This window comes from Corapipo altera, unplaced genomic scaffold, assembly GCF_003945725.1.
Source record: "Corapipo altera isolate COAL_440 unplaced genomic scaffold, ASM394572v1 183, whole genome shotgun sequence".
Taxonomy (NCBI): Eukaryota; Metazoa; Chordata; class Aves; order Passeriformes; family Pipridae; genus Corapipo; species Corapipo altera.
Genome location: NW_020885026.1, coordinates 711,657 through 736,403, shown reverse-complemented (window position 1 = coordinate 736,403; position 24,747 = coordinate 711,657). Strand labels below are relative to the sequence as shown.

General features: G+C 45.8%; 1 protein-coding gene across 4 annotated transcripts in view; it reads right to left on the bottom strand.

Annotated features, from left to right (window-relative positions):
* The window catches only part of TRPM8 (transient receptor potential cation channel subfamily M member 8), a 69,693-nt gene that overhangs the window by 20,180 nt on the left and 24,766 nt on the right, over window positions 1-24,747 (bottom strand). For 2 of the 4 annotated variants that reach the window (XM_027668074.1, XM_027668075.1), the window contains 8 exons: window positions 11,656-11,840; window positions 10,464-10,537; window positions 9,113-9,269; window positions 6,079-6,256; window positions 5,562-5,734; window positions 4,065-4,239; window positions 3,036-3,103; window positions 643-840 (listed from right to left, as the gene is read on the bottom strand). In XM_027668074.1, coding sequence (XP_027523875.1) covers window positions 643-840; window positions 3,036-3,103; window positions 4,065-4,239; window positions 5,562-5,734; window positions 6,079-6,256; window positions 9,113-9,269; window positions 10,464-10,537; window positions 11,656-11,840 — 1,208 coding nt within the window. Of the gene's footprint in view, window positions 1-642; window positions 841-3,035; window positions 3,104-4,064; window positions 4,240-5,561; window positions 5,735-6,078; window positions 6,257-9,112; window positions 9,270-10,455; window positions 10,538-11,655; window positions 11,841-14,332; window positions 14,515-24,747 lie in introns of those variants that run through there. The other 2 variants (XM_027668077.1, XM_027668076.1) reach the window with 2 other exon arrangements.

The following is a 24,747-nucleotide window of genomic DNA, read 5'->3' as shown; positions in this document are numbered from 1 at the left end:
TGGTCCAAGAGGTAAAAAAAGGGTAAAAGAAGAATGTTTTGGTGTATATTCAGTGATGTGTCTTCAACTGCATTCCATGTACACAGAGCCAGTAAATCAACCTAACAGAGTCACAGTGGAGATGTGGTGAAACACTGCCCCAGTAAGCCTCTAGCCCTAAACATCCCACTCCTGGTGGGAAATGCCTCCTGCCCCATGGTTTTCTTCCTGCGTGCCTTAATAAAGGAGCTTAGGGAAGAAATGACAGAATCCTGAAGTAGAATCACTGCAATTTGAAAGCCTGTGCAGCAGCAGCAATAACCCTTTCTCTCTGAGCAATTCTGGAACTGCAACACCAACCAGCTCATCAGCCAGGAGACACATCCAGCAGTCAGTGCTTCAGAGGAAGCACAAGCGTCCAGGAGCAGACAGTCACAAAACATCTGGCCTTAGCTCTCCTGGGTCTAGACATGTGCTGACTTTCCAAAAGACTGGGGCCCCCCACCTCCTTGTATTCTGATCCCTGAGAGAATTTTCCTTTTCTTTAAATCCCCGTGGACATAACATGGCAGGGAGCCCTGCACATCCCACAGGTACCACCAGATATCCCCGGATCCCTCTGCCCTTCTCCCGCTTTCAGCTCCCACAGCCCCACTCACTTACCCACTTGATCCAGCTTTCAGTCTCCTCTTCCGAGAGCCTGGAGATGGTGCGGGGCAGGAACCTGAGCAAGCTCTCCTTGACACAGGAGGAAGCAGGAGTGCCTTCTGCCTCCACCAGGCTCGCAATGACATCGGCGATCCGGCCAGAGCCCTCCACCACCACACAGGGAATCTTACTCTTGATGGCCACGTTGATGGACTGAGGAGGCAGAGAGGGAGAGGGGATCACCTGAAGCACGACTGTGTTATTAGAGCCTGCTACTGAGTAAGAAAGCCTGGAAAGCAACAGAAACCCACAGTCCAGAAGAGTATTTTTATTACTGTCCACTCATATATTACCAATGACAAGTCTTTAAAACATCACCCATCTAATGACAGAGGGCTGCAAGAAGTCCCACAGAAACTGAGGGGCAGACATCACCATCTGCCAGATTTTCATAAGAGTCACAGGATGTTTTGAGTTGGAAGGGACCCTGAAGACCACCTCATTCCAACTCCTGCCATGGGCAGGGACACCTTCCACTAGACCAGGCTGCTCAGCTTTTGAGTTGATGGGCAAATCAGGACAACTGACAAGTGGAAATGGCATTCAGGTCACACAACACTGGCCAGCTCCAGTCACTGCTGGTTATGGCACAGCACTGCCCAGGTAACACCACAGCTGAGAGCAAGAGCTCTGGATTTACCTGCAGCAGTGTTTACAGAGCGCTACTTCTGTAGCACCAACAGAACATCGAACTCTGATGTTACTGAAAGTCTCCAAGTAGCCACTTGCGTGATTTCTCACACAGCAGTGCTGTACATGGACTAACAGCAAGAAAAAAAGCTTGTTGAAATCACAATGGAAGGACCCTTATCCCTGTTGCAAAGACCACAACAGCAAACATTGATTTCATTTGCGTCACTACACTGAAAACAGACTCACTGTCTGCCAGTAAACTGTACAAGGGGACTCCATGCAAGTTATCATCAAGCACTGGAAAGACACATTAGCAATGAGACAGTTTTCTGAGAACCAAAAAAAGAAAAATAAAAAAAAAAAATCAACTTGTAGTCATCAAAACCCCAGGCAAGTTCCTCCTGTCAGGTGGGGAGCAGGTCTGTGACAAAGGCAAGGTGTTTTTTCTTACCAACTACATCAGAGTGGTTTTCTAAAGAAGGGTTCAGCTAAAGTGCATGTTTTACATCACAGGGAGTTTAAAACAGAAGCTTGGAACAGTTATATTTCTCCTCTGCTAAAGCTGATTCTTGTCATCACTCACAGAAGCTGAGAAAGAGGGAGCCTTTCCCTGCCAGCACTGCTAAGTTTGAGGTCTGGCTAGGACAGACCCCCACAGCATGGAGCCTGCTGTGTCATTTGGGCTGATCACAGACCCAATTTACTCCTTCAGAAAAGGTCTTCACCTACAAATGAGCAAGAAGGCAGGCAAGGGTGTCTCAGTGCACTCAGTGTCACTGAGAAATAAAACTCAGGATAAGAGGATACGGCCCCACGTTGCACCAGGGGAGGATGAGGCTGGACATTAGGAAAACATTCTTCACTGAAAGGGTTGTCAAGCACTGGAACAGGCTGCTTAGGGAAGTGGCAGAGTCACCATCCCTGGAAGTGTTCAAAACTGTGTGGATATGGCACGTGAGGATATGGTTTGGTGGTGAACACGATGGTGCTACATTGTTGGACTTGATGATCTCACAGGTCTTTTCCAACCGTGATTCTACTAAATAGCCAAGAGACTGGCATGGGTACTTAACTGAATCATCATACAGTTACTTTCCAGAGGAACTTCTTGCTAGGAATGATGCATTTGATTTAACAAGGCTTTCACTCATTCTGACCAGTCACTAAGTCTGTGTTACATGTCACTGCTTAACAGTGGGTCTGAGGTCTCTTTATAACATATGTGTAACTCCATGGCACATAGAGTCAGTTCCTTCAGTGATGGCCAAATCCTCTCTTTAAACATCAGCAATTTAGAGCTAAAAGAAGATGGACACATTCAACACATCCTTTTGAGGACAGCTTTCCCCTAAAACCTGAATGGGTCCTTCATTTCATCTCAGGACCTCTGAATAACACTCTGCATGCACATTCCCCTACAACCTATCTGTGGGAAAGCAAAAATTAACCATGTGAATGGAACCAGAACACCCAGGAAACGTACAGGAAGGGCTGGGATAACTGAAATTTCACACAGTGGTTCAGACTAATTGATTAACATCAGCAGTGAAGTGGTAGCACACCTGCCAAGCAAAATAGCTTCATTAACTTCAATATTAACAGGAGAATAGAAAAGTACCAAGATCACCTTTCAAACAACAAAAAAAAAATCATAAATATCAGTCTGCTTCAATTTTGCTTTCTTCACAGTAAATAAGTAAAAGAAATAAACTTACTTTCAAAGTCTCTTTCCCTCCACCTTGGGCAAAACACACAATTGGAATCTTCCCACCATAATTAGATTCTGTGAAACGAAGGACAAGGGTTAAATCTATTAATGCAGAACAACTTCTCTTTCCTGAGTACAGTGAAAGAATTTCCAAGCAGTTCATGCAAAAACTAGTTTGACGTTGATTTTGCCACAGTTATTAACAACTTTTCCTGTTTTTAAGGAAAACTCAGTTTTGACTAACATTCTGCATAGCTGGCTTCAGACACACTTCTCCAACAGAAGCTTTTTCCTGCTAGAAATCAAAATTTTTTCCTCCAAAACTTGATTTTATTGTATTTTCCTGCTGCTTTGACCATTTTGAGTCTCAGTGAAAGGCGAGCTCAGAGGATTGTATCTTGAACTTGTGATAAGAACATTTTCAGTTGTAAAGGAAAGCTAAGAATCCCGTAACTCTAGGAGCTACTGTTTGAGAGACATTCCAAAAAAACCCCAACCCCAAACAACAACCCCCCCCCCCCCAAAAAAAAACCACTCTTTAACTAAGAATTTCCTGCCAAGGCCTTTGATTTTTTTTTTTGTTTGTTTCATTTTGGTAAAGAGGGGGGTGAAAGACAAATTCTTTAGGAGCAGGTTGCAGATGATTTAATCACCCTCACACGTAAACATTTTGGGAAAAGCCTAATTTCAGCTCCTGCGTAGTTGTTCTTCAGCTACCCAGAATTCAGTGCCAGGTGGGATGTGTGTAGAAGGGTCAGCTTCCAACAGGAGGTGAGGGAAGGGTTGTGTGGCTGGAATGGAGCATTTGTTGTGACATCAAGAAAGCAATATGAGGGGGAGGTGTTGCTCTGAAAAGGTCTGGCAGCTCCTGAGAGCACTCAAGATGGAACACAGCGCACACACACACATCCCTTCCAGCTCAACATCCACAGGATGCTGCCACCGCTTTGTCATTCCCAGGAAATCGCCGTGCATCCCCCCCCCCAGCATGCAAAGATGAGCAGGAGGAGGTGTGCACCCCAGCCCCCACACGAACCTGGGATAACCCGCTCCGAAATGTACTTTTCCAGCTGGGTCCGTACTTTGGCCTCCGTGGTCGGGTGCCCGTGGGTGCCATTGTCCACCAGCAGGAGATGGGTGTGGTTGTTATCCAGGCAATACAGCGGGTCTCTCTTGAGGTCATCCATGATGTAGTGGGCCAAGTAGTTCCCCTAGGAGCACAAGCACAGTGTTGAGAGAGACCCAGGGACAGGGAACACAGAGACCTCCCAGGACAAGGACACACCTCGCTGGGAGGGTGTGAGGCCCTGGCACAGGTTGCCCAGAGAAGCTGTGGTTGCCCCATCCCTGAAGTGTCCAAGACCAGGCTGGATGGGGCTTGGAGCAACCTGGGTTGGTGGAAGGTTTCTCTGCCCATGGCAGGGCATGGAACAAGATGGGCTTTAAGTCCCTTCCAACCCAAACCATTTTATGATTCTATGACAAGCCATGACAGCTGAACCCCAAGCCACCAGCTATTCCTCAGTAGCTGGGAGCCTGAATTTCCTGACTCAGGACACTGCTCACTGGCAGTACCAACAGCAGCAGAAGGCAGTGAGAGAAACCAGCACAGGAGCACAGCATAAATATTTGCAGAGAAAGTTTTTCTTTACAAGAGCTGCCCGATTTGTGATGATCCTCCCGTAATTCCACCTCAGCCAACAGAACAGTCAAAGTTATTTACAACAGTTTAGTCCCTTCAGAGACCCAGTTAAATTCATGCTTCCTTCAGCCACCAAAAATATTACATCTGTGGCATACTTAGTTTCACAGAATCACAGAATATGTCAAATTGGAAGGGACCCACAAAGATTATCGAGTCCAACTCCTGGCCCTGCACAGGACCATCCCCAAGACTCACATCATTTCAACACCCCACAGAATTTTTTAGGTTGGAAGAGACCCTCCTGAGATCATCTAGTTCAACCCTCGAACATCTTTGGAGCCCTCAACAAACTGATCTGCTGTTATTTATCTAGTAGGATGGTTTTTTAGACATGTTCTGTAATGTCTAGTGGACAAGAGACAAGGGGAGCTATGCAAAGTTGGATGACAGTATCAATGAAGATCCTTAACAACAGCAGCAGCAGGTACAACCTGTCTAGGTCGGTGGGAATCCCCACTCTGGGTGAGTGCATAGGGATTTTCCTGGAGCTAGAATAACCATGGAAGAGGTCATTCCCTAATGCAACACCAGACACAGAATTAGGGCTGCTGAACCTCCACACAGACGTGCTCAAATCTGGCACAGCTGAAATCCTCCCCACCAGGCCTGAGGTGTGTGACTGTCTTGGACACTTCAGTTTTCTCCTGTTCTGAGAAGAGCACCTGATGTTTTGAGGTCAAGCCTCCTCTTTCTTTTCCCACCACCCCATCCACGTGGCACTTGGGGGGACATGGTTAGGTGGTGAATATGGTGGTTGTGCTGGGCTGGTGGTTGGACTTGATAAAAGTCTATTCCACCCTTAACTGCTCCCCGATCCCCGTTCCTTACGTCGCTGTCGGCGGCGCGGATGAGGGTGTCCCGGTTGGAAATCATGCCCCAGGCCGCTATGCCAATGGCCACCACGTTCTCCTCGGAGCTGCGACTGATGGTGTTGTCTCTGACCACCTCCCCAATGTACTTCATCAGCCCGTAGTGAGTGCCCCCGGTGAAAATCCAGGCCCCTGCAACAACACCCAGTGACCCGGGGGAACGCAGGGAAACGCCCGCGCTCCCCCTGCCTTCAGACACAACCACCCAAACCCCTCTTGCGACCTTAGAGGTGGTGCTTGTGTTTCAATTAAACACAAAAGATGTGCTACACGACTCACCTTATGCTACCCCGGGCACCCCACGACTAACTCTCGACCCTGCTACTTCCAAGCTGCGGGGTCACACATGTCCCAAACCCACCAGCCAGGCAGAAGCAAACAGAATGCTCTGCTTTCCTCCTCACCCTTTGAGCTGCTGCCTCTCCGACACTATCCTACAGCCATCGACCACCACGGGCACAAAAGCAGGTCCTTACCCTTGGACTGGGCGATGTAGATCAACCTGCTGAATATCTTGCGCATCCGGGGCTTGAGCGCGAAGTTCTTGGCTCCCCCAGTGACAGAGATGACGAGGTTTGGGGTTTTCAGGTGCCAGTGCTGGGTCATGAGGTCGTAGAGTGTTTCGGAGTCTGTGTCGCACGACAGGCGGATGTACTTGGGTGAGAGGAGAGAGAGAACAAACACAGCAGGATGACCAAATATCCCAGTCCCGGCTGGGGACAGAGCGCGGATCGCGCTTTCTTCTCTTTCTTCTCTGGGCCTCATTCCAACAGGCAGCAGGGGTGAGGTGAAGTGAGGATGAAATCCTTGTTTCCTCCTCCAAAACACCTTAAGCCTTCCCCTGCAACCAGGCACCCAACCCACCTTCCTCTAGAGAAGGCAGAAGCAGTGACCCCGGGGTTCAGAGGAACACTGCAGGGGTGAGCACACCACCAGCATGACAACTCCAACTGTAACAATGCTATTTATAGCTTACGTCACAAATCAGTGCAAGCACCATTGCAAGGGAACTGATAATAATGACAGCTGTGTTTTGATTTAATTTAATGAACTACAAATTCCAGGCTCCATGTGAGATGCCCCTGTCACAACACACACCCATAGCAGTGTTTCAACTATAACACATAACTGTATCAAACATGTAGTACAGCCTGAACTCTGGCTTTGTCCTGCTTTGCTATTCAAGAGCCCCTTCATAATTCCATCACTGGTGGGATGGACTTTTGGCAAACAGTCATGGCTACACAGCCCATATGGGGGATGAAAGGGAGCAGCTCAGACTTGAATCATGGAGGATCTTGTACATCTTGCCCAGTATTTACAGGAGAGCAAAAGCAAAGGATTCATTTGAGGAAGAAAAGTCCCTGAGGTGCTGAACTTGAATGAAAGAACATATGCCTGTGTTCCAGGACAGGTTCCCAGGAGAAGTGAAGGCATTTGGCTCAGAACAGAACAGAGGATGACTGGCAGGCTGCAGCACCTACATAGGAGAGCTAAGGGCCTCCCTCAGCTTCTGCTCTGAGAAGCTTCAGCCACATAAAGCTCTGGGTGTTTTCCAGGAGAGGGTCCCCCCTAGGAGAGTGGAGGCTACCAGTATATAACTGGTGAGCCAGTAAACTACACCCAAGGCAAACCTCATTAGAGCCCCTCGGCTGAGCCACTTCCCTGCTCCACAGTGCAACGGTGCCATCTCCTGGTGCTGCTGGATCCTGCTCCTGACCACGGTCACGATTCAGAGAAGCCTTCTGGGGACTGACAGCTCCCAGAACACAAAACACAGCAACTGTGATGCCCCTGGGTGTTACAGGGTTCGAGCAGCACGGCAGGAACAAGGAGCTCGAAAGCAGGACTTACTGAGGGTAGAGATTTTATAGAATCCCAGGATGGTTTGGGTTGGAAGGGACCTGAAAGCACATCTTGTTCCATGTGCAGGGACACCTTCCACTAGCCCAGGCTGCTCCAAGCCCTGTCCAACCTGGTCTGGGACACTTCCAGGGATGGGGCAGCCACAGCTTCTCTGGGCAACCTGTGCCAGGGCCTCCCCACCCTCCCAGGGAACAATTCCTTCCCACTATCCCATCTAACCCTGCCCTCTGGCACTGGGAAACCATTCCCCCTTGTCCTGTCCCTCCATCCCTTGTCCCCAGTCCCTCTCCAGCTCTCCTGGAGCCCCTTTAGGTCCTGGAAGGGGCTCCAAGATCTCCCTGGAGCCTTCTCTTCTCCAGGTTGAACAATCCCAGCTCTCTCAGCCTGTCCTCAAGCCTGTTTATGGGTCTGTGGACATCTGATTTCTGATCAGAATTTTTTAGGACTCATCTCTCCTAAAAAGCACCAGTCAGGCTATAAAACTTCCCATCCCTCACTGATCATTGACAGCAATTCTTAGGTCACCTTGGGGTTGAAGTTCTGCCCACTGTGCATGAGATCAACAAGAAATACTTTGCAATCTCTAAGAGTAGCAAGTGCCTTGCTAGGTAGGGAATGAAAACAGGGAATGTGACTCCAGCCAACGTGCTGATGGGATGGATTTGGAGACAAAAGCCTTGAACAAAGTATGCTCTGAAACGTGCACAGTGGCCTTGGGAGTCCTCATGAAACAACTGTGGGCACACAAATTGATTTCTGAGGTTGGAAGGGGGGACACAACCTAAGGAAAGAACATTTAAGCTTTGAGAACTCTGAAATACTGCAATAGGGCGACACATTTCTTCTTCCAGTAAAGTCACACAGCAGCTTACAACACATATTGAAACTAAAATATGCATATCAAGAATTGTTTGAAGTGTGATTCAAAACTCTCAGTCTTATTTCCCACTGAAATGACTCCTATTTCTGCTACTTTGCATAAAACAAACCCAATCAATTTACACAGTGGGCTCTGATTTTCCTCATTTATTTTGAGTGTCTCAAGCAAGCTGCACTGGTGGGAAGTATCAGTCTTTTATGAAGCAGATGAGCTCAGCCACATGTGACTCCTCACACAGTATCAGCATAAATCATCACAAACAGCAACACCAGCCCATTTCTCCTTTCCACCCCTCTCACTCCTTTCCACTGTCTCCACTCCAAGCAAAAACGCAGAGGAAAAAAACAGCAATCAGAATAAAACCTCTCAAGCTCCACTGATTTCTTGCATCCCTCCAGAATTTACTGTTACTGCTGGATCTCCCCTGGGAAATACTCCCCATTCAATTGTTTATAGGCCTGAGCAAACTGGTCCATGTGGATGTAAAGTAATACTAGAGCATCACCCTCATTCACCCCTTCTCCTGCCGTGCCCAGCAACAGATAATTTCTTTTCACTCCCATCACCAGCCTAGGCAACAAATAGCATGGAAGAAGTTATTCTTTATTACCTTTTCTCAGGGCTTGAGAAACCAGCTTGTCTCCTTTGCAGCCTAACTTCTTCTGTTAGGCTAAAACCCACTTCACCTTCACCTTCCTTGCTTTCCTGGGGCTTCCACTGGCACCCAACAGTGGCCTCATGGGCACCCCAATACACCCACTTACCTTGCCTCTTTTTCCCAAGTTTTCAAACTGAATGTCCCCAAAGGCATCGGTAGGAAGCTCCTTTGTGTGCTTCTTGTAGTTCCATTTCTCACTGGTGTTAACCTGAGTGCCCTCTATGTGTTGGTTTTCAGGGTATCCACATTTACATAAGTTTCCCCTGAAAAAGAGGGAACGGCCAGGAAATCACAGTTATCCTGAGCACAGAGAAGTGAGCTCTGGCAGCAAGGAAAGCAACAGGCAGAGCTACAGAACCAGTTGTAGCTACTGGGATTTGCCACCTGACAAAGCATCTAATCCTGCTTCCTTCCCCATAGCCTGCTTCTGCCCAGCACTGGGAAGTGGTTGTGCAGGACTAGTTGGGAAAGCTTAGGAGAACTTTTCCTAGGAAAAGCTGCACCGCCATCCGTGAAATGCTCTGCACATCCCTGCTCCCTCGGAGGGCATGGACAAGGGGGCATTGCCTCTCTCCTTCAGAGGCTTCCTCCACTCTGCTGCAAATCAAACCAGCTCACCTTAAAAATACACAGACAAAAATAAACCAGCAAGTTCTGCAACCCTTTCCCTGTGGGCTTGGAGGAAGAGCAGCTGGGAGGAACCAGCTCCTCCATCCTTCCTTGGTCCTTTGCCAGACACCCCATTTTAGGTGGCAGAGGAGGACCCTAAGTAAGACTTTCTGAAATGAGACTAATTTCCCTCACTCTCTCCGAGGCATTTTTCCTCCCAGCTTCAGAGCAGAATGGGGTTAGAGAGCTCTCAGAGCTCTATATTAGGACTTCTGCAGCTGCATTAGTTTGATCACTTTTCTCTTGAGACTACAAAAAAACCAAAAAAACCCCTGAAAGCAACTTTATGGTCCCCAAACTTGCATTGCACAGGTACCTGCAGCTGCAAATGGAGCCAGGATAATATCCTGTCTTAAGAGAACATCAACCTGAGCAAAACCTAGTGAGTGTCTGTCTTTGCTGTAAGGGCTTGTGCACGAAATTTGTGATTTGTCTTTAAAAGGAAAACTTAAAATTATGCAAACCTCTGATACATACATACATTGTTACAGACCAATAGTAGTACTGCATCCTTAAAAAGACCTATACATTGCTACAGTTATGCTTCAAATAGGGTATCTGATATTAAACCCTGTGACAAAGCTGCTGGAAGGTCAGACCCATAGTTTTGTATCAAGTTGTTTATGGAGTAAGGATACCAGAGGAACCAGACCAAGGTGTGGTTGCACTGCTGAATTCACTGTTCAACAAAAAAAAAGGCAGCAGTTTACTCCCTGCCTTAGAAGACAGAGACACCCTCAGCTCCCGGCCCCCCAGCCTTGCAAAACAATTGAAAAGTACCTCCTTACATTGACTTGGAGTCTTTTGTAAAAAAGACACATTCTCTCTTCTTAAAGTTTTCTTGGATGAAGTTGGCCAAATCCTGGAAAATAATTTTTAAAAGTTTCTTTCTGATAACTCGCAAAACACAAGAAACCTCAGTAGCAGCACAGTCAGTTTAAACCAAGATACTACTTAAAACAGAACAGCAAACACTGGTTCTTCCCAAGAGTAAAAAAATTAAAGAAAAAAAAAAGAAAGACAACGTTTTCCAGGGTAGAGGTTATTTTAATTCAACACATTAAGACCCCCAAAGGAGACCTGAACAACTTCAAGTCATGCTTTATGGGAGCTCAATGGAATACAAAGCCTCTCCATCTTGTTTAACCAGTAACTCTCCCATTAACCTTGAAACTCCAGGAGCCCAGGGGAAGCTTCACACTTGGGGAATGCAAATTCATCCCTAACCTACCTCTGCAAGCTACCAAAGCAAAGAGAAATTCTCACTTGCTGATAAAGGCTTGGGGGTTGTTTGTTTTCAGGCACTGCTTGGATTTGCAAGGTAAGATTTAGCTCAGGACAAAGAGGGAAGACACGAAGCTACAGTTCAGTTTACCAATTTGAGACACAACACTTGTGGGTAAACAGCAACTGGAGGAAGCAATTCCAAGTGGAAAAAACATGAGAAGTATAATATCCAAAACCGAAGAAAATTGAAAGGAACTTATTTAACCAGTAGAAGTCACAACGGTGCAAGACCAAAAAGATAAAAGGGAGGGGAAGGCACTTGCTAAAGCCCCAAGAACCAGTCATTAGGCTTCTTGCAAGCCGGTCAGGAGCAGGGAATCTGTCAGACAATTGCTGCCATCAGCAAATCATTCAGGCATAAAGGGGTGTTTAAGGTAATTCTGTGTTGTCTGCCTTGGCTGCAACAGGAGGTCGGCGTGGTTCTTTGGACAGATTTGTCTCTCTGAAACACGAGAAAAGATTTAAAACCAGGAAGGACTAAGGATGTACAATAAAGAGTTACAGGGATCAAAAGGAATGCAGTACCTCCTTAAGAGATTCACCATGCCAGCAAAATCACTGCTCCTGCTCCAAGGGCACTGGCTGGGAAAACCTCTCCACAAAGGGAGAAGTGACAAACCCATGGTCCTGCTCCCGACACGACCCAAGTCACAGCGTCCCACTCCCAGGACAGCAGAGGTCCCAGGTACTCACGGCATCGCTGCAGGCCACGTCTATGCTGCGGGACATGCTGGAATACAGGAGCCTGGAATTCTCGAAATTGCCATTTCTCCGGTGCCTCATGGTGCCCATGGAAACCCGGAGGAGCACAGCACGGCAGAGGGGGGAACAGAGGAGCAGATTTCTATCACCAGACACCGGTAAGGACACTTGGTGTCCTGGGAAGGCAAGGCAGAGGTTATTTCAACCCAGTATACAGAATTAGACAATCCTTAAAACACAAAACATTCCAAACCAATCTTTTCTGTTATTTCATACCTCAGAGAGACTTCCTTCTTTCTTTCCCCACTCCAAAAGAACACCGAGGCAACATCCTTTGAGAGAGGAACACACCTTACATGCCACCCCACTCAATTCATGCCCAAATCTCAACTCTGTCTCTGATGGGACGCTCAGGACTTGGCTGTTCAGGGCTCATGCACCTGAGTAGTACCTAACCCAGTGTATTTACAAATGAGAGGGGATTTTCGGGTACATTTGGAGTACAAAGACAACAAACTGCAGTGTTGAAGCACCTGGCCCAGCAGTGACCCAGGAGCTTCCAGCAGCACCTGAGCAGCAATCCCACAGGTCTGTCCAGCCTGGAACAACCACAGTCAACACGTGCAGTCCTGAGTGGACTGGATATTGGATCCAAGAGTTAGGAAGTCATCCTTGGGAGCAAATTGATTTCAGGTGCCCTCTAAAACACATCCCTGTATTAAACTCACCGTCTTTGAAGGAGCATCACTGCACTTGCAGCAAAGCACAGAACAAGGCTGTACTTATTCTACTGCAAATACTTCCATTCCCTTCATGTTGCTTTCTGAATAATACTGGAAAAAGCCTTTTCCTGAAAGGAAAGCTGCCAGCCAGCTTACATGGAGAACTCAAAGTCCACCCGTCCTTTCAACACTGTTTTCTCTCCTGCCTTTACCTCTGGCTGTGTGCTCTGGGGTGATCCTGCCACTGCATGGCACAAAGCATCCCTCCCAGACACAGAAATACTCGTCCTGCCGCCCTGCTGAGCCATCCTCCTGTAAACACGTAACTTCTGAGACCCAAGAACCAGCAAGTGTGAAACAATTTCCTTAGGGGACCTGACACAGCGGGAATGGCCCAGGCTGTGGAAGCTGCAGTTGTAAATAAGATGACAGCAGTGTGACGTGGGCAATCCCCAAAGCAGAAAGAAAAGGCAAGATTCCACAAAACGACATATATTTATATTTTACAGGTATTTTAAAAATCCTTTGAAAATCACGTTGTGCTGAGGGGGAGCATGACTGACTCGTTCTTTACTGTGCATGGTAGAAGCCCTCACCTACTTCCCCCAAATTCTGCAGCATGCCTGGGATCTCCACCACTGCTAAGTGATGGGAAAAAACCCTCTTCTTCCTTCCCAGCTTCTGCACAGGATAGGAGTGATTTAAACCCAAGAAAAGGCAAAAGATTGAAAGCGAAGAGATGGATGGCTGGGCCCAGAGAGGCTCCAACCTGGCAATGAAGCATCGTGGAGACAAAGACGTGGAAAAAAACACCTTGTCAGGCACAGCTTGCAAGAAACCCCAGGAAACTGGGACTTGGCAGCTGATAAGGATGGAAACCTGAGATTGGAGGATACTGGCAACTGTGCACTGGGAGACGTATTTCCTAATAACCCAGAAAGCAATTCTTATAATTTCATATGATTAATGTTCAGCGTAAAGATGTTTTCAAAGCTGTAATTCCAGATAAAAGCTCCGTGGAGGGAAATTACGTTTTGGTCCTGATCTATGCAACTTATTTATTGACAGTTTTACTTGCGTTGTTGGTTTGTTTAATAAGTTTAACACCAGGAAACTGGCTACGGACATAACCGTACAGAGAAGATTAAAAGGAAAGGGTATTAAATTATTAACTCCAAAGACTACAGGATTTCGAGTTTGCCTCGCTGCAGAATTGATAAGAATGAACATGCTGCAAATAAAAAAGTGTGAGATGGCAAAGGAGCCCTGAAAACGTGGGATTTAATTTTAAATTCAAGTTCTGAAGAGCATCACTGATAGCTCAGTGTTTGGCTGGTATCAGCGAGCAACGCCCATTAACCCCACAAGTGTTAGAGATAACACAGCAATTACACACATCTTAAAAGACGTGACACAGCTGCAGCCCACAGAACAGTCAAACAGTTCATTTTCTATCGCATTTCCAACCCACTGAATTAAATATATAAGATATTTAACGCATTAAACCATAACTTTATAACGCATATTGAGAGTAATAGCCACTAGATAAACACTAGAATAATCTTCTAAAACATAAAGGCTAATACTATGACTTCCACAGCACTTGAAGGAGCATATTCCAAGGAAATCTTCAGCTTGGAGGTGACTAAAAAGAAAGAGAAGTAACAAAAAATAGCTAGTTCTAAAGAGACTTTTAAATAGGTTTTAAAAACTTGTCCGCAACTGAAAAAGCAACACCAGCCTCCATTCCCAGGCAGCTTCCAGATAAATGGAAGCACTATTTGCGTTTAACATAATCCCACAACTGGCTTTGTGTGAAAGCTCTCAGAAAGCAGAGGATGTTGCCAAACTCCAGCTGCAGCGCTACCCCAAATCCAGCAAATTCAAAGTCTCTACTCATAAGGACAGAAAACAAATCAGTGTCTAATCACGCACCACAGACTTACCAAAGTCTCCAGGACATGCCCCAGCAATCCTGCTGCAGTCATGGCTCCAGGAGGCAGGTTTTGATATACTTCAGCTGGCAAAGCCCCACCTTTATCTGTGTCACGCCCTCCTTTTGAGGGAGGGAGGGACCGGCGGCAAGGAACGGCAGGGTTGCTCACCAATTAGTAACAGAAACCGCCTAATTGCAGGCTGCAGGAGATGAGAGCTGCAGGTTATTTGTGAGAGCAGCAGTGCTGCTGTCCTACCTGCTGCCCATGCACTGCAGCTCCATGTCAGCAACAGCACTACTAAAAAGCCAGAGGAATAAGAAAATGCTTGGGGGAATAAAGAATTAGATTTTAAGGCAGCAGAAGATAGTGGAGGGCTTGTAAAATCAACACCCATTAATCTAATTTTCTACAGGGTTGTTGAAGCACTGGTGAATGCAACAGAGGATTCTACAAGTGATGCTTTGACCCCAAAAAATATTAGTCAGTGTCTTAATTTCCTGTTTGACACTCAGCTGGTTTTCTCCCGCCCTTAAGTTAAAGCTTTTCACTTTGGTAAGAGCAATTCCTATTGCAGTGATATTCAGTGAGTCCTTGGAGAGACTGATTATCCCCAGTCCACTCCCCTTTCAGAAAGCAGAGCTATACCATGTGCTGCTGGAGAACCTTCTACAGCCCCGTTTGAACCACCCAGTTTGAACCCACTTTAGGCCAGGCTGGACAGGGCTTGGACCAACCTGGGCTAGTGGAAGGTGTCCTTGCCCATGGCAGGGGGTGGGACTGGGTGATGTTTAAGATTCCCTCCAACCAAAACCACTCCTAGATTCTAAGTCTCAGAGTGACCTTTCCTTCTGTGACAGTGTAGCTTTATTATCCCAAATCTCACATTACCTTGCCATATACACATGAGTTATCACTTAGGGGCTTCACTTCACACGGCAGCATCCAAGAGCTCCCCTACCACCTGGGGGTATCAGCCCAAAGTTCACATCCAGGTGATCCACTGCCCCTAAGAAATGCACAGAAAACACGGATACCCAAGACAAGCAGCTAAACCTGAGAGGGAGCTAAATGGCTCCTGTGCATCCTCTGGCCCCCCGTTTCCCAAGAGCAGAGTTTTCATGGACAGCAGCATGTTCCTGTCCATGTGGTCATGCATCAACATCCCTGAAGTGCTGGACGTGAATCTTGACACCTGCAGCAAGTCCCTCAGCAGCTGTCCTGGGAACCAGCCCGATAACAGATCGCAAGAAAAGAAACTACCGAGTGCAGGGATGGGGAACTCAATGATCCTCTTAAAACCATAGCTGCAGAGCTGGGGAACAGCCCTTCTGCCTGGTCCTCTCAGGCAGAGCAGGCCTGGAGAGCAGACAGATTTTTGGGGCCACTTAATTGTTCTCAAGTGCAGCATATCCCCACGTACCTCAAGCGAGAAACCGGGCACGCCAAGCACAATTCAGAAACGCTCTCTGAACGTGTCAGGAAGTTTTTAGGGCCAAGATAATCAATATTTTCCAAAGACAGGAGCTCCTCCATGGGCAATAATTCACACTTGCCAACATTCCTGCATTCTTGGTCTGAGAATACCTATACAGATATTCCAAAGCTACAGTACTATGCTAATATTTGCTGTATTCGAGCAAATCAGGTCCGACTGCAGCAGAGAGATTTCAGTGAGAATCTGCCAAACTGCACAGCATTTCCTGTCTTCTCTAATTCACAGAAGTTATATTACTCTGGTTTTGGACTAAAAAGAGGTATTTGTGAACAATCAAATGGAGTTGTTATGGATCCTGGCCCCAGAGCTGATTCTGTGATGAGTGAAGTAAAAGCTGTCATCCTCAGCATCAGCACTGTTGTTATTGATGCAGGAATCAAAATGGAGCAAGCACTTTTATTACAAAGAAATGGAAATTCATGTAGATATAAAAGCATTTTCCATTGTACTGAGAGCAGAGAAGAAACTGTAAGGAAGAAAGATGCTTCTGCATGTGAATAAACCTTATGATCTTTTTTTAAAAAGCATAAAGCCAGAAAACAGATTTAAGGAAAATGGTGCCTGAAGAGCTACAGAGATTTGAATCCTGCTGCCCTCACTGTGTAGAAAAATAGGTCCAATAGGATTTAATTCCACGGCTTGTAGAAAATCACCTTTTATCCCAGGACCTGTGAGAGCTTGAGAGGGGTTTTTTGTGGGTGAAGGCAGAATTGATGGTGCCCCTGTGAAGTTAAATGATATCGCACAATTCCAAGGTGGTTTGGGTTGGAAGGCACCTTAAAGATCATCCAGTTCCACCCCCTACCATGGGCAGGGACACCTTCCACTAGCTCAGGTTGCTCCAACCTGGCCTTGGACACTTCCAGGGATGGGGCAACCACAGCTTCTCTGGGCAACCTGTGCCAGGGCCTCCCCACCCTCCCAGGGAACAATTCCTTCCCAATATCAAACCTAAATCTCTCCTATTTTAGTTTAAAATCATTTCCCCTTGTCCTTTCACTCTCTGCCTTTGTAATACATATTCATTCTCTTGGAAAAATTATTTTGGGGGGAGAGTTTTGTGGGTTTTGTTTTTTAAACTACTTTAGTCTCAGTTCACCACACCAAAGAAAATTCTTAATGCCAAGGAGACTGTCATGGGCTGACAGCATTAAAGTCACCACTACTGACCAAGAAATCCTTTTTTAGGAAAAAGGCTCTTTTGGCTAAGCTTTGAGCCACACATTTTATAACGGCCTGGTCTAGTGGATGTCAAGTGGAAGGTGTCCCTGCCTATGGCAGGGCTTGCAATGAGATCAGCTTTAAAGTCCCTTCCAACCCAAACCATCCTGGGATTCTTTGATTATTAGGCCACTGTTTCAAGACATCTTACTGGAAATTTGTGTACAGGGTTTCAAAGCTCAGGCTCCACAGAAGCCAGTTGGTTAATCTTTTGATGGATCAGATGGGCAAGAAAGTGAAATACTTCCTCTGTTGAGTGCTAATCACCACCATTCCCTTGGCTAAATTCTCCCCATGGATCACCAGAGAGACCAAAGTGTCAAACACTGTCATAGAACAGCCAGACTAATTACAGAAGCTCAAACAAAGTGTTCCATGGAGATTCACAAAGAGCATTCCCATCCCAGAAACCCCTCTGGATTTCCTTTGCTTTGGCTGCAAGCTGTTAACACTGCTCCTGTTTCTGAGCAGGACACAGGCACTGATGCAGCTGCAATCAGAATTCCACTTGCTGTGTGTGACCTGCCTGCTGTATCCCATTTATTGCTCAGGTAACAATCCACTTCTCTTTTTGCCCAGACTGCAGAAACTCCCCTTGAACAGGGGAACAGCTTGTGTGTGGCTTCTCACCCTTTTCATGTTGTGATTTTGGATCTGTAACCCCTGGGGAGAACTGTTCTGTCACATTTCCAATTGAGACACTCCATTTCTCAACAGCATTAGAGGAGGAAGCAATGAAAATTATTAAATGGGAACTATGAGATAATACTTGAACACTTCCATCCTCAAAAGCACCTTGAACATAATGAACACAGAAAACAGAGAGAGAAATAGAGAACTTCTGCCATTTCAATTCCATGCCCTTTGTCTCTCTACCTCACCTGGCTCCTTAAATGCTCAACTTTGCTGAGACCAACTGGCAAGTTCCCTGTTTGTGTCTTTTACAATTTCCCAGCCCTGGACAAGAATACCTGAGGCTGCTATATGGATGGCAGGCCAATAGTCCAGCAGTGGCAGGTCAATATTCTGGCAACAGGCACCCCCCAAAAGCATTAAGAGAGAGCAAAGGAAACTTAAACAAGAGGAAAAGGATAAACTTCCCCCAGCTTTGTGTTTCTTGGGTTTTTTTGGCAATGAGAGATGTGACTCCTGTTTCTGTGTGTGTGGACCACTGGGATGCACATACCAGCCACCAGAGTAAGTCTCCAATAATACAGTCAATTTGTTGCCTTAATTTGGGGTTATATTAAAGCTCAGCAAAATGAGGAGCAACAGAAGGGATTCACTGCAAGAAAGGTCAATAAAACTATTCACACTGTAGCAGAGTCCTGTCTGAAAAGCACAGGTGTGGTAAGTTCTTTCACGATACAACTCTGGCAACAAAAACACAGCAGAACTTTCTGAAAACCCAAACCATCTTAGAAAAGCCTAAAGAGCACAGTTCTGTGAACAGGCAACACCTGGACTCCTCAGCTTTTCCTGTATTCGGGAAGGCAGGTGCACTGCTGGGGATAAACCAAGTTTCACAAAAGATCCCGGTGCCAGTGATCCCTCTACTCTTGGTGAATGGAAACCCTTTTAAAATGGCATATTTCTGGGTGGCTGCTCAAGTCACAGGGATTTCGGATTCATTACTGAAAGCAATTTTGTAATTTTTAGCCGTTTGCCTAAAGATGAAACAGAACATTCCATCAAGCCTACAATGACACACTGAGGGGCACAGCAGAGGGAACACACTCTACTGCAAAATGGCAATATTTTGGTAACTCCTGATATTTGAACTGTTCAAAAAAAAAAAAGGATTATTGATGGAATTTAAAACTATTTGAAGCACTTCTTACTAATCTGAGCGTGGAGCTACTCTCGCTGAAAGAGGACAGTCTCCTGGACAAATATAAGTATGACCTTGCAAAGATAAAGTCCTGCTATTATGGGACCTTGAACCAGAGCAGAGAGCTCTGGTTCAGCCCTCTCTCATCACCCATCCTGCTGTCCACAAGCATTTTAAACCCTATTTAACAATTTACGTTCCTAAATGCAGACACTTGGATTTCCTCTAAGTGTGAGAGTGCATTGCATTTGAAGAACAATGAAGTCATGCCCATGTGCATGTCAGCCCAGAAAGCTTTAAAAGTGCATTTTGGTGTGAAATATTAATAGGTATGAACAGAACACTGGCAGATTCTTTCTGTAAAAGCCCTAAAAATAATTTAAAAAGAAATCCACCAAAAATAATTACATAATTTTCAGCTTATCAATGTTGAGTGACTAGAAATTGGTCACCTCAGGCTTTTATGCACTTAATTTGATGGAAGTGTTCTGAGAAAGTTTCATCAAGCTTTAAAAATGACGAGGGGAGAGGAAAAGCTTTGGATGCTTGAGATCAGATTAAAAAAAAAACAAAACCCAAACTAAAAGGAACAAGAAGCCTTTAGTCAACACACTAGAGTTGGAGACTCACTCCCACCAGTTTCAATGCACAGCTTAGCTCCAGCTCCATGGGTTTCTCAGAATTGAGCTGGAATTAAAATTAAAATGTGCATTAACACAGAATAATCCAATTTATGACAATCACAGGGAAGTGACAGCATTGACACAGCACTTCTTGAAGATATGGACTCAGAAAGGAAAATTGTCAAAACTAAAAAACCTTGAATTTTGAAGTAGCAATAAATTCTCTTCACATTTGCACCAAATCTAAGCTTCATCAAAACCACCTTCCTTAAAAGGTGTGGTGGGGTTTTAAATATATCTGAATATACACAGAATATTTAAGAAAAATATCAAGCAAAACACTTCAGTCTCATTGAACTGAGACAATGCATAATATTCATATTCCTATTTTGCATGCCTCAGATCATATACAGAAATCAAAGCAAAGTGACACAAAGACAAGTGGTAACACCAAAGAAAATGCTCTCCAATTGTAATTTAATCCAAAGAAACTGCTCCAGTGAAGAAGTACATCTGCTTTTACAGAGCCATGGTATTAAAACACACTGTCAAATTCATCCAGTATTCAGTGCAAATGAACATATGCTCGGGACTGTTTCAGCCCCCCTTCTCTGGAACTGGGTGTAACACACAAACCTTGCACATTTACTCCAATTTCACACCCCTGCATGGGGTAACAGTGTGTGTCAACATCTCCCATAAAAGGGTGCAGTTAATCAGATATCCAAATGTATGGATAATCCATGGAAATCAGAATGAGTCATGTAATGGGAAGGTACCTCGAGAGACCCAAGTCAGTCAGAACTAAACTCCACATAGTTCAATAGCTCAAAGGACATCAATCCCATAACCTGTCCAGACCCTCTTCTTGTGTTTGAACATCCTCAGGCTGATTTTTTTTCTACTATCAGATAATCCCAGAGTGGTTTGGGTTGGAAGGGACCTTAAAGTTCATCTTGTCGTGGTCAGGGACACCTTCCAGGTAAAAGACTGGCTGCTTCCTACTTGAGATTTCCCTTAATCCAGCTTGTGTCCACTGCCCCATTCCCACGCACCTCTGAGAAGCTTGGATCCATTTCCTCTCCACCTTCCCATGTCAGGCAGTTGCAGATACCACTAAGATCCCACAGCACCTTCTTACCTCAACCTCTTGTCGTGCACTGGGGTGGGGGAAATACATGGTTCAGGTTGGAAGGGACCTTAAATATCACAGAGGGGGATTCTCTCCAACACAGCCCAGGCCAGCATTGGCCTCTTGCTGCCAGGGAACTGTGCTGACACATATTCAACTTCATCCCACAGATCCAGTTAATGACATTTTTATTAACCCAGGACAGGCTTTACCAGGGAGGGGACCAAACACATGCAGTCAGGCAATTACAAACTGCTAGCTGAGCTAGGAACAAACCTGGCAGCTCCTGGGAATGTGCTGCCAGTTCCCAATCCCTGAGAAGGTTGACCAGAGGTAACCTGTCCAAGTCCTGTTTGCTTTCTGTTTGTTTTCCTGCTGCCACAGAAGAAAAAGGGACAGCAATCATCAGTCCCTTGGAGGTAATGTTAAGAAAGTACCAGGAGAAGTGTTCAGCTGGAAAGTGAGGGTAGAAACCAAAATCAGCTTTGACAGTCACCCCAGATCACTCTGAGTGACTCGTCTTCTAAAAACAGAGTGGTGAGAGGCCAAGGACACCTTCATGTATTGAAATAAAGCTGGATTCATTAAAACTTGCTGAAACAGGGAGCAATGACAGAATAGATGTCAGGGAACGCAGAGACAACAAACAGAACACAACAACCATTGCCAAATTCACAGGAAAAAAATAAAATAGCCACACTTCAGGCTTGAGGTGGGAAAGTTTCAGTGCTCTTCACACAGAAGACCCGATTCCTTGAGGCCTCTAAAATGCTTTGTATTACTTAGTACTTTGTTCTCAGCACAGCTGCTGCTGGAAAGTCAGTTGGAGAAAAGTAGGAGGGTGAGGGGAAACTGCTTCCAAGAAATTTAGCTCAGGTCAGTCAGCAAGAACTGCCCCTCTCCCACCCCCCTCCCAAGGGAGGAATGTTCAGAAAAAGTTTTGAGCTAAAAAGAGTCTTTGAAAAAGAAGCACTAAAGGCAACATTAATAGACAGAGGCAGCAGCTCTGACAAGAATTTCAGCACACAGGGAGAGGTAAGGAGGAAGAGAGGGAATCAGTGGAAAAAAGTCCCCTGGAGGCTGAGGTCAGACGGATTAAGACACTGTTTCAGTCAATATCCGCTGAAAACCATAGCTGAAAGCAAACAAACACCAAATATACTTTTTCAGAGTCTTACAAGGAAAAGACTCTCATAGAAAATGTATGAAGAAGCTTCCAAGTAATTATAGGTTAGCAAAGGTATATTTCTTCCATTGACCATTATTTTAATTAATAATTAATCAGCTGCTGCTGTCAAGCCCATGTGCTTAAAAACACTAAGCAGTGTGTTCTTCATAAGGGGCAGTTTGTCAATTTGATTTTATGTCCATCACGCAACATTAAAATGAAAGACAAGTGATTTAGAGTAAACCATGAAGTTGATCCACTCACTTATACATTTCATTGCTGCCCCAAGCCCGTGAGGAGTTGGTGTCTGGGGAGCTGGGGGGGTTGGATCGGCTTTAAGGGGAGGAACAGCACGAGCCCAAGGTCAGGCCCAAAGGGAAGGTGCACGACTTACCTGCAGTGACACTTCTGGAGAGCTTCTGCTTCTGTGGGCACTGCTGCTTCCCAGACATCCCCAGATTTCACAGCCAGGACTGGAGGATACAGAGCAGCACTTGCACCACAGCTGGAGTCTCTCCCTGCAGACACAACCAGCAGCAAAGAGGGGACCAGACACATCCCTCCTGCTCCCCCTGCCCCAACAGATACCACTGATGTGGACACTGAATGGCTCCAGAGCCCATTGGCATTGCATACAAAATACACTTTTCTGGTGAGGTTGGTACTTTCTCCAAGCCTGGTCCCACTTGCCTTTCTTCCAGTACATCCTTAGCACATCAGCAGCACAAAGCATCCACTCATACTTTCTCCAAGACACTTCATTCACAAGGCTGAAGACCACTCAAAGGCCCAGGACCAGAAGTGCAGGTGAGAGGGTGAGAATGTTTAATCCAGGAAGGTTGTCTGGGGACCCTGTCAGTTGGGAACTCAAGGGAAAAAGGGGGAAACCATAAAAAAAACCCCCAACAGAACCACTGTGGAGACACTGATAAGGGACAAAGCTCACCAGAGCCACCAAGTGATGGGCTGCCCAGAGACCACAGGCACCACTGCCAGCAAGGTCAGCAGGAGGCAGAAATGGTACGTGTCCCAAAAAACAGCTACTGGGGGAGACCAGTGGGAACGAGGAGCATCAGAAAAATGGCAGAAAGAAACATGTTATAAATTAAAAATAAAGTTGGCAAAAAGTTTGCAGGGATTGACTTCTCTCCCTGTAATACCAAGCATTAAGGCCTTTAGGCTTGGCCTCAGTCTGCCTGAGGTAAATATCTACCCACTGGTGCTGTGGACTCTGCAGGGAGTGAAGTCATTTTGCCAGTTCCTTGTTCCTCCCCCTTTGCAAAGTGGAAGCTGCTGCAGGTCTTAAGATGGAGAAAAGTCAAACATACCCCTAAACCAAACTCTTGCACTTCTCTGAGTAGTGTTAAGTCATGGAGAGAGCAACAGCAGCAATAATTCTTCCAAGACTTGCAAGTTTTCAAGTTATTGGCACTGGTAACGTGCTTTGGTCTCAGACTTTCACCAGAACACACACCCTGAATTTGATGAATTAATGCAATTATTGCTAACTAACAGTCCCTTAGGAATCAGAACCAGAAGGGCTGTGAGTACCCTGACAGAGGAACACCAGAGACATCCTACTCCGAGCTGTGGAAGGAAATGAGAAGGGTAGGGAATATTGTTAAAATATAAAAAGGATATTAAAGCCAGCTTCAAATACCTAGACTACAAATGCATATCCCATCTGCTAGTAATTTTTTGCATCTCAAAAGGAGTCTCAAGCAAGTCAGCACCATTCAGCTTTTCTCACTGCAAGTGGCAGTATTAGAAAGATCTGTTCTAAACTTCCCCATCATCCCCAACTCTCCAGCTTCTCCCTCCTACCAGATGGCTGAAACCACAAAAGTAAAGCATGTGTTTGAAACTGCTGATCCCTAATTTAGGGGAGAACACATTCTTCACCAATTGAAAAAAAAAAAAAGAAAACATTTATGATTTCCAGCTTCTCTGAAGCTGCAGAGAAAGGTTTTCACTCTGACAGCTTGGCCTGGAATCTGCAGGCAGCAACATTTAAGAAGCAATTTGAAACTGCAAGAGCACTTTTGGGGAAAGTGTCTCAAATGTCAGATAGATCTATTAAAACAGCTCTTGACAGAATAATCTATAAGCCTTTCTCTTCTAGTGTGAGATTTGTATCGATTTTTAAAATAGCAATCCCATTACTACACATTAACAGCATGGATAAACATCTCTCCGAGTATTTAGGATTGCAACAGGACAAAGAGAGAATATGAGGGCAGTAATTTTCCATCACATAGAAGGTGAGGTTAAATGGAAAAAGGACCAGCTTAACACTTGGTGTCTGAAAATCAAATCCATCTCTAAAGCAAGTTTTCAGCACAGCAAGGGCTCTGCTGACCCTTTTTGTTGCCCAAATCCACTCCATACATCTCTGATCCACTCCCAGCAGTCAGCTCCAAATCCCTCACTCACCACACTGCCTCTCCCACTGCCCACCATGGAAAATCCCCTTCTCAGGTGTCCAATTGTCACAATTTTAGGGGTAATTGAGGAAAACCAGGAGCAAGTGCACATACTCATGTGGCTCAATCAGCATGAATGCAGAAAACAGACTCATCTCAGAGATCTTCCAACCTAAATGGTTCTGTGAGAAGAGACAGAAGAGAAATGGGAGAGGCAGCATTTCTCTTCACAGCAGTTTGGATTCCCAGAGTCAGAGAGACCAGCTCCTCCCCTCCCCGAGCCCATCAGCTGCTCTACAGACTTGTCCCCTCATCAGAACCTGTAAGGCTGATCAGATTCCCACTGTCACAGCCCAGATAAACCAGTGCTACTGCACTAAATCCTGCTGTTCTCCAGCCCAGAGGGTCCTTGAGCTCAGCAGGCTGCTGTGTGCATTGCTCTGACCAGAGATCAGGAAATCACAGCATGGTTTGGGTTGGAAGGCACCTTAAAGATCATCTCCTCCAGTCCCACCCCCTGCCATGGGCAGG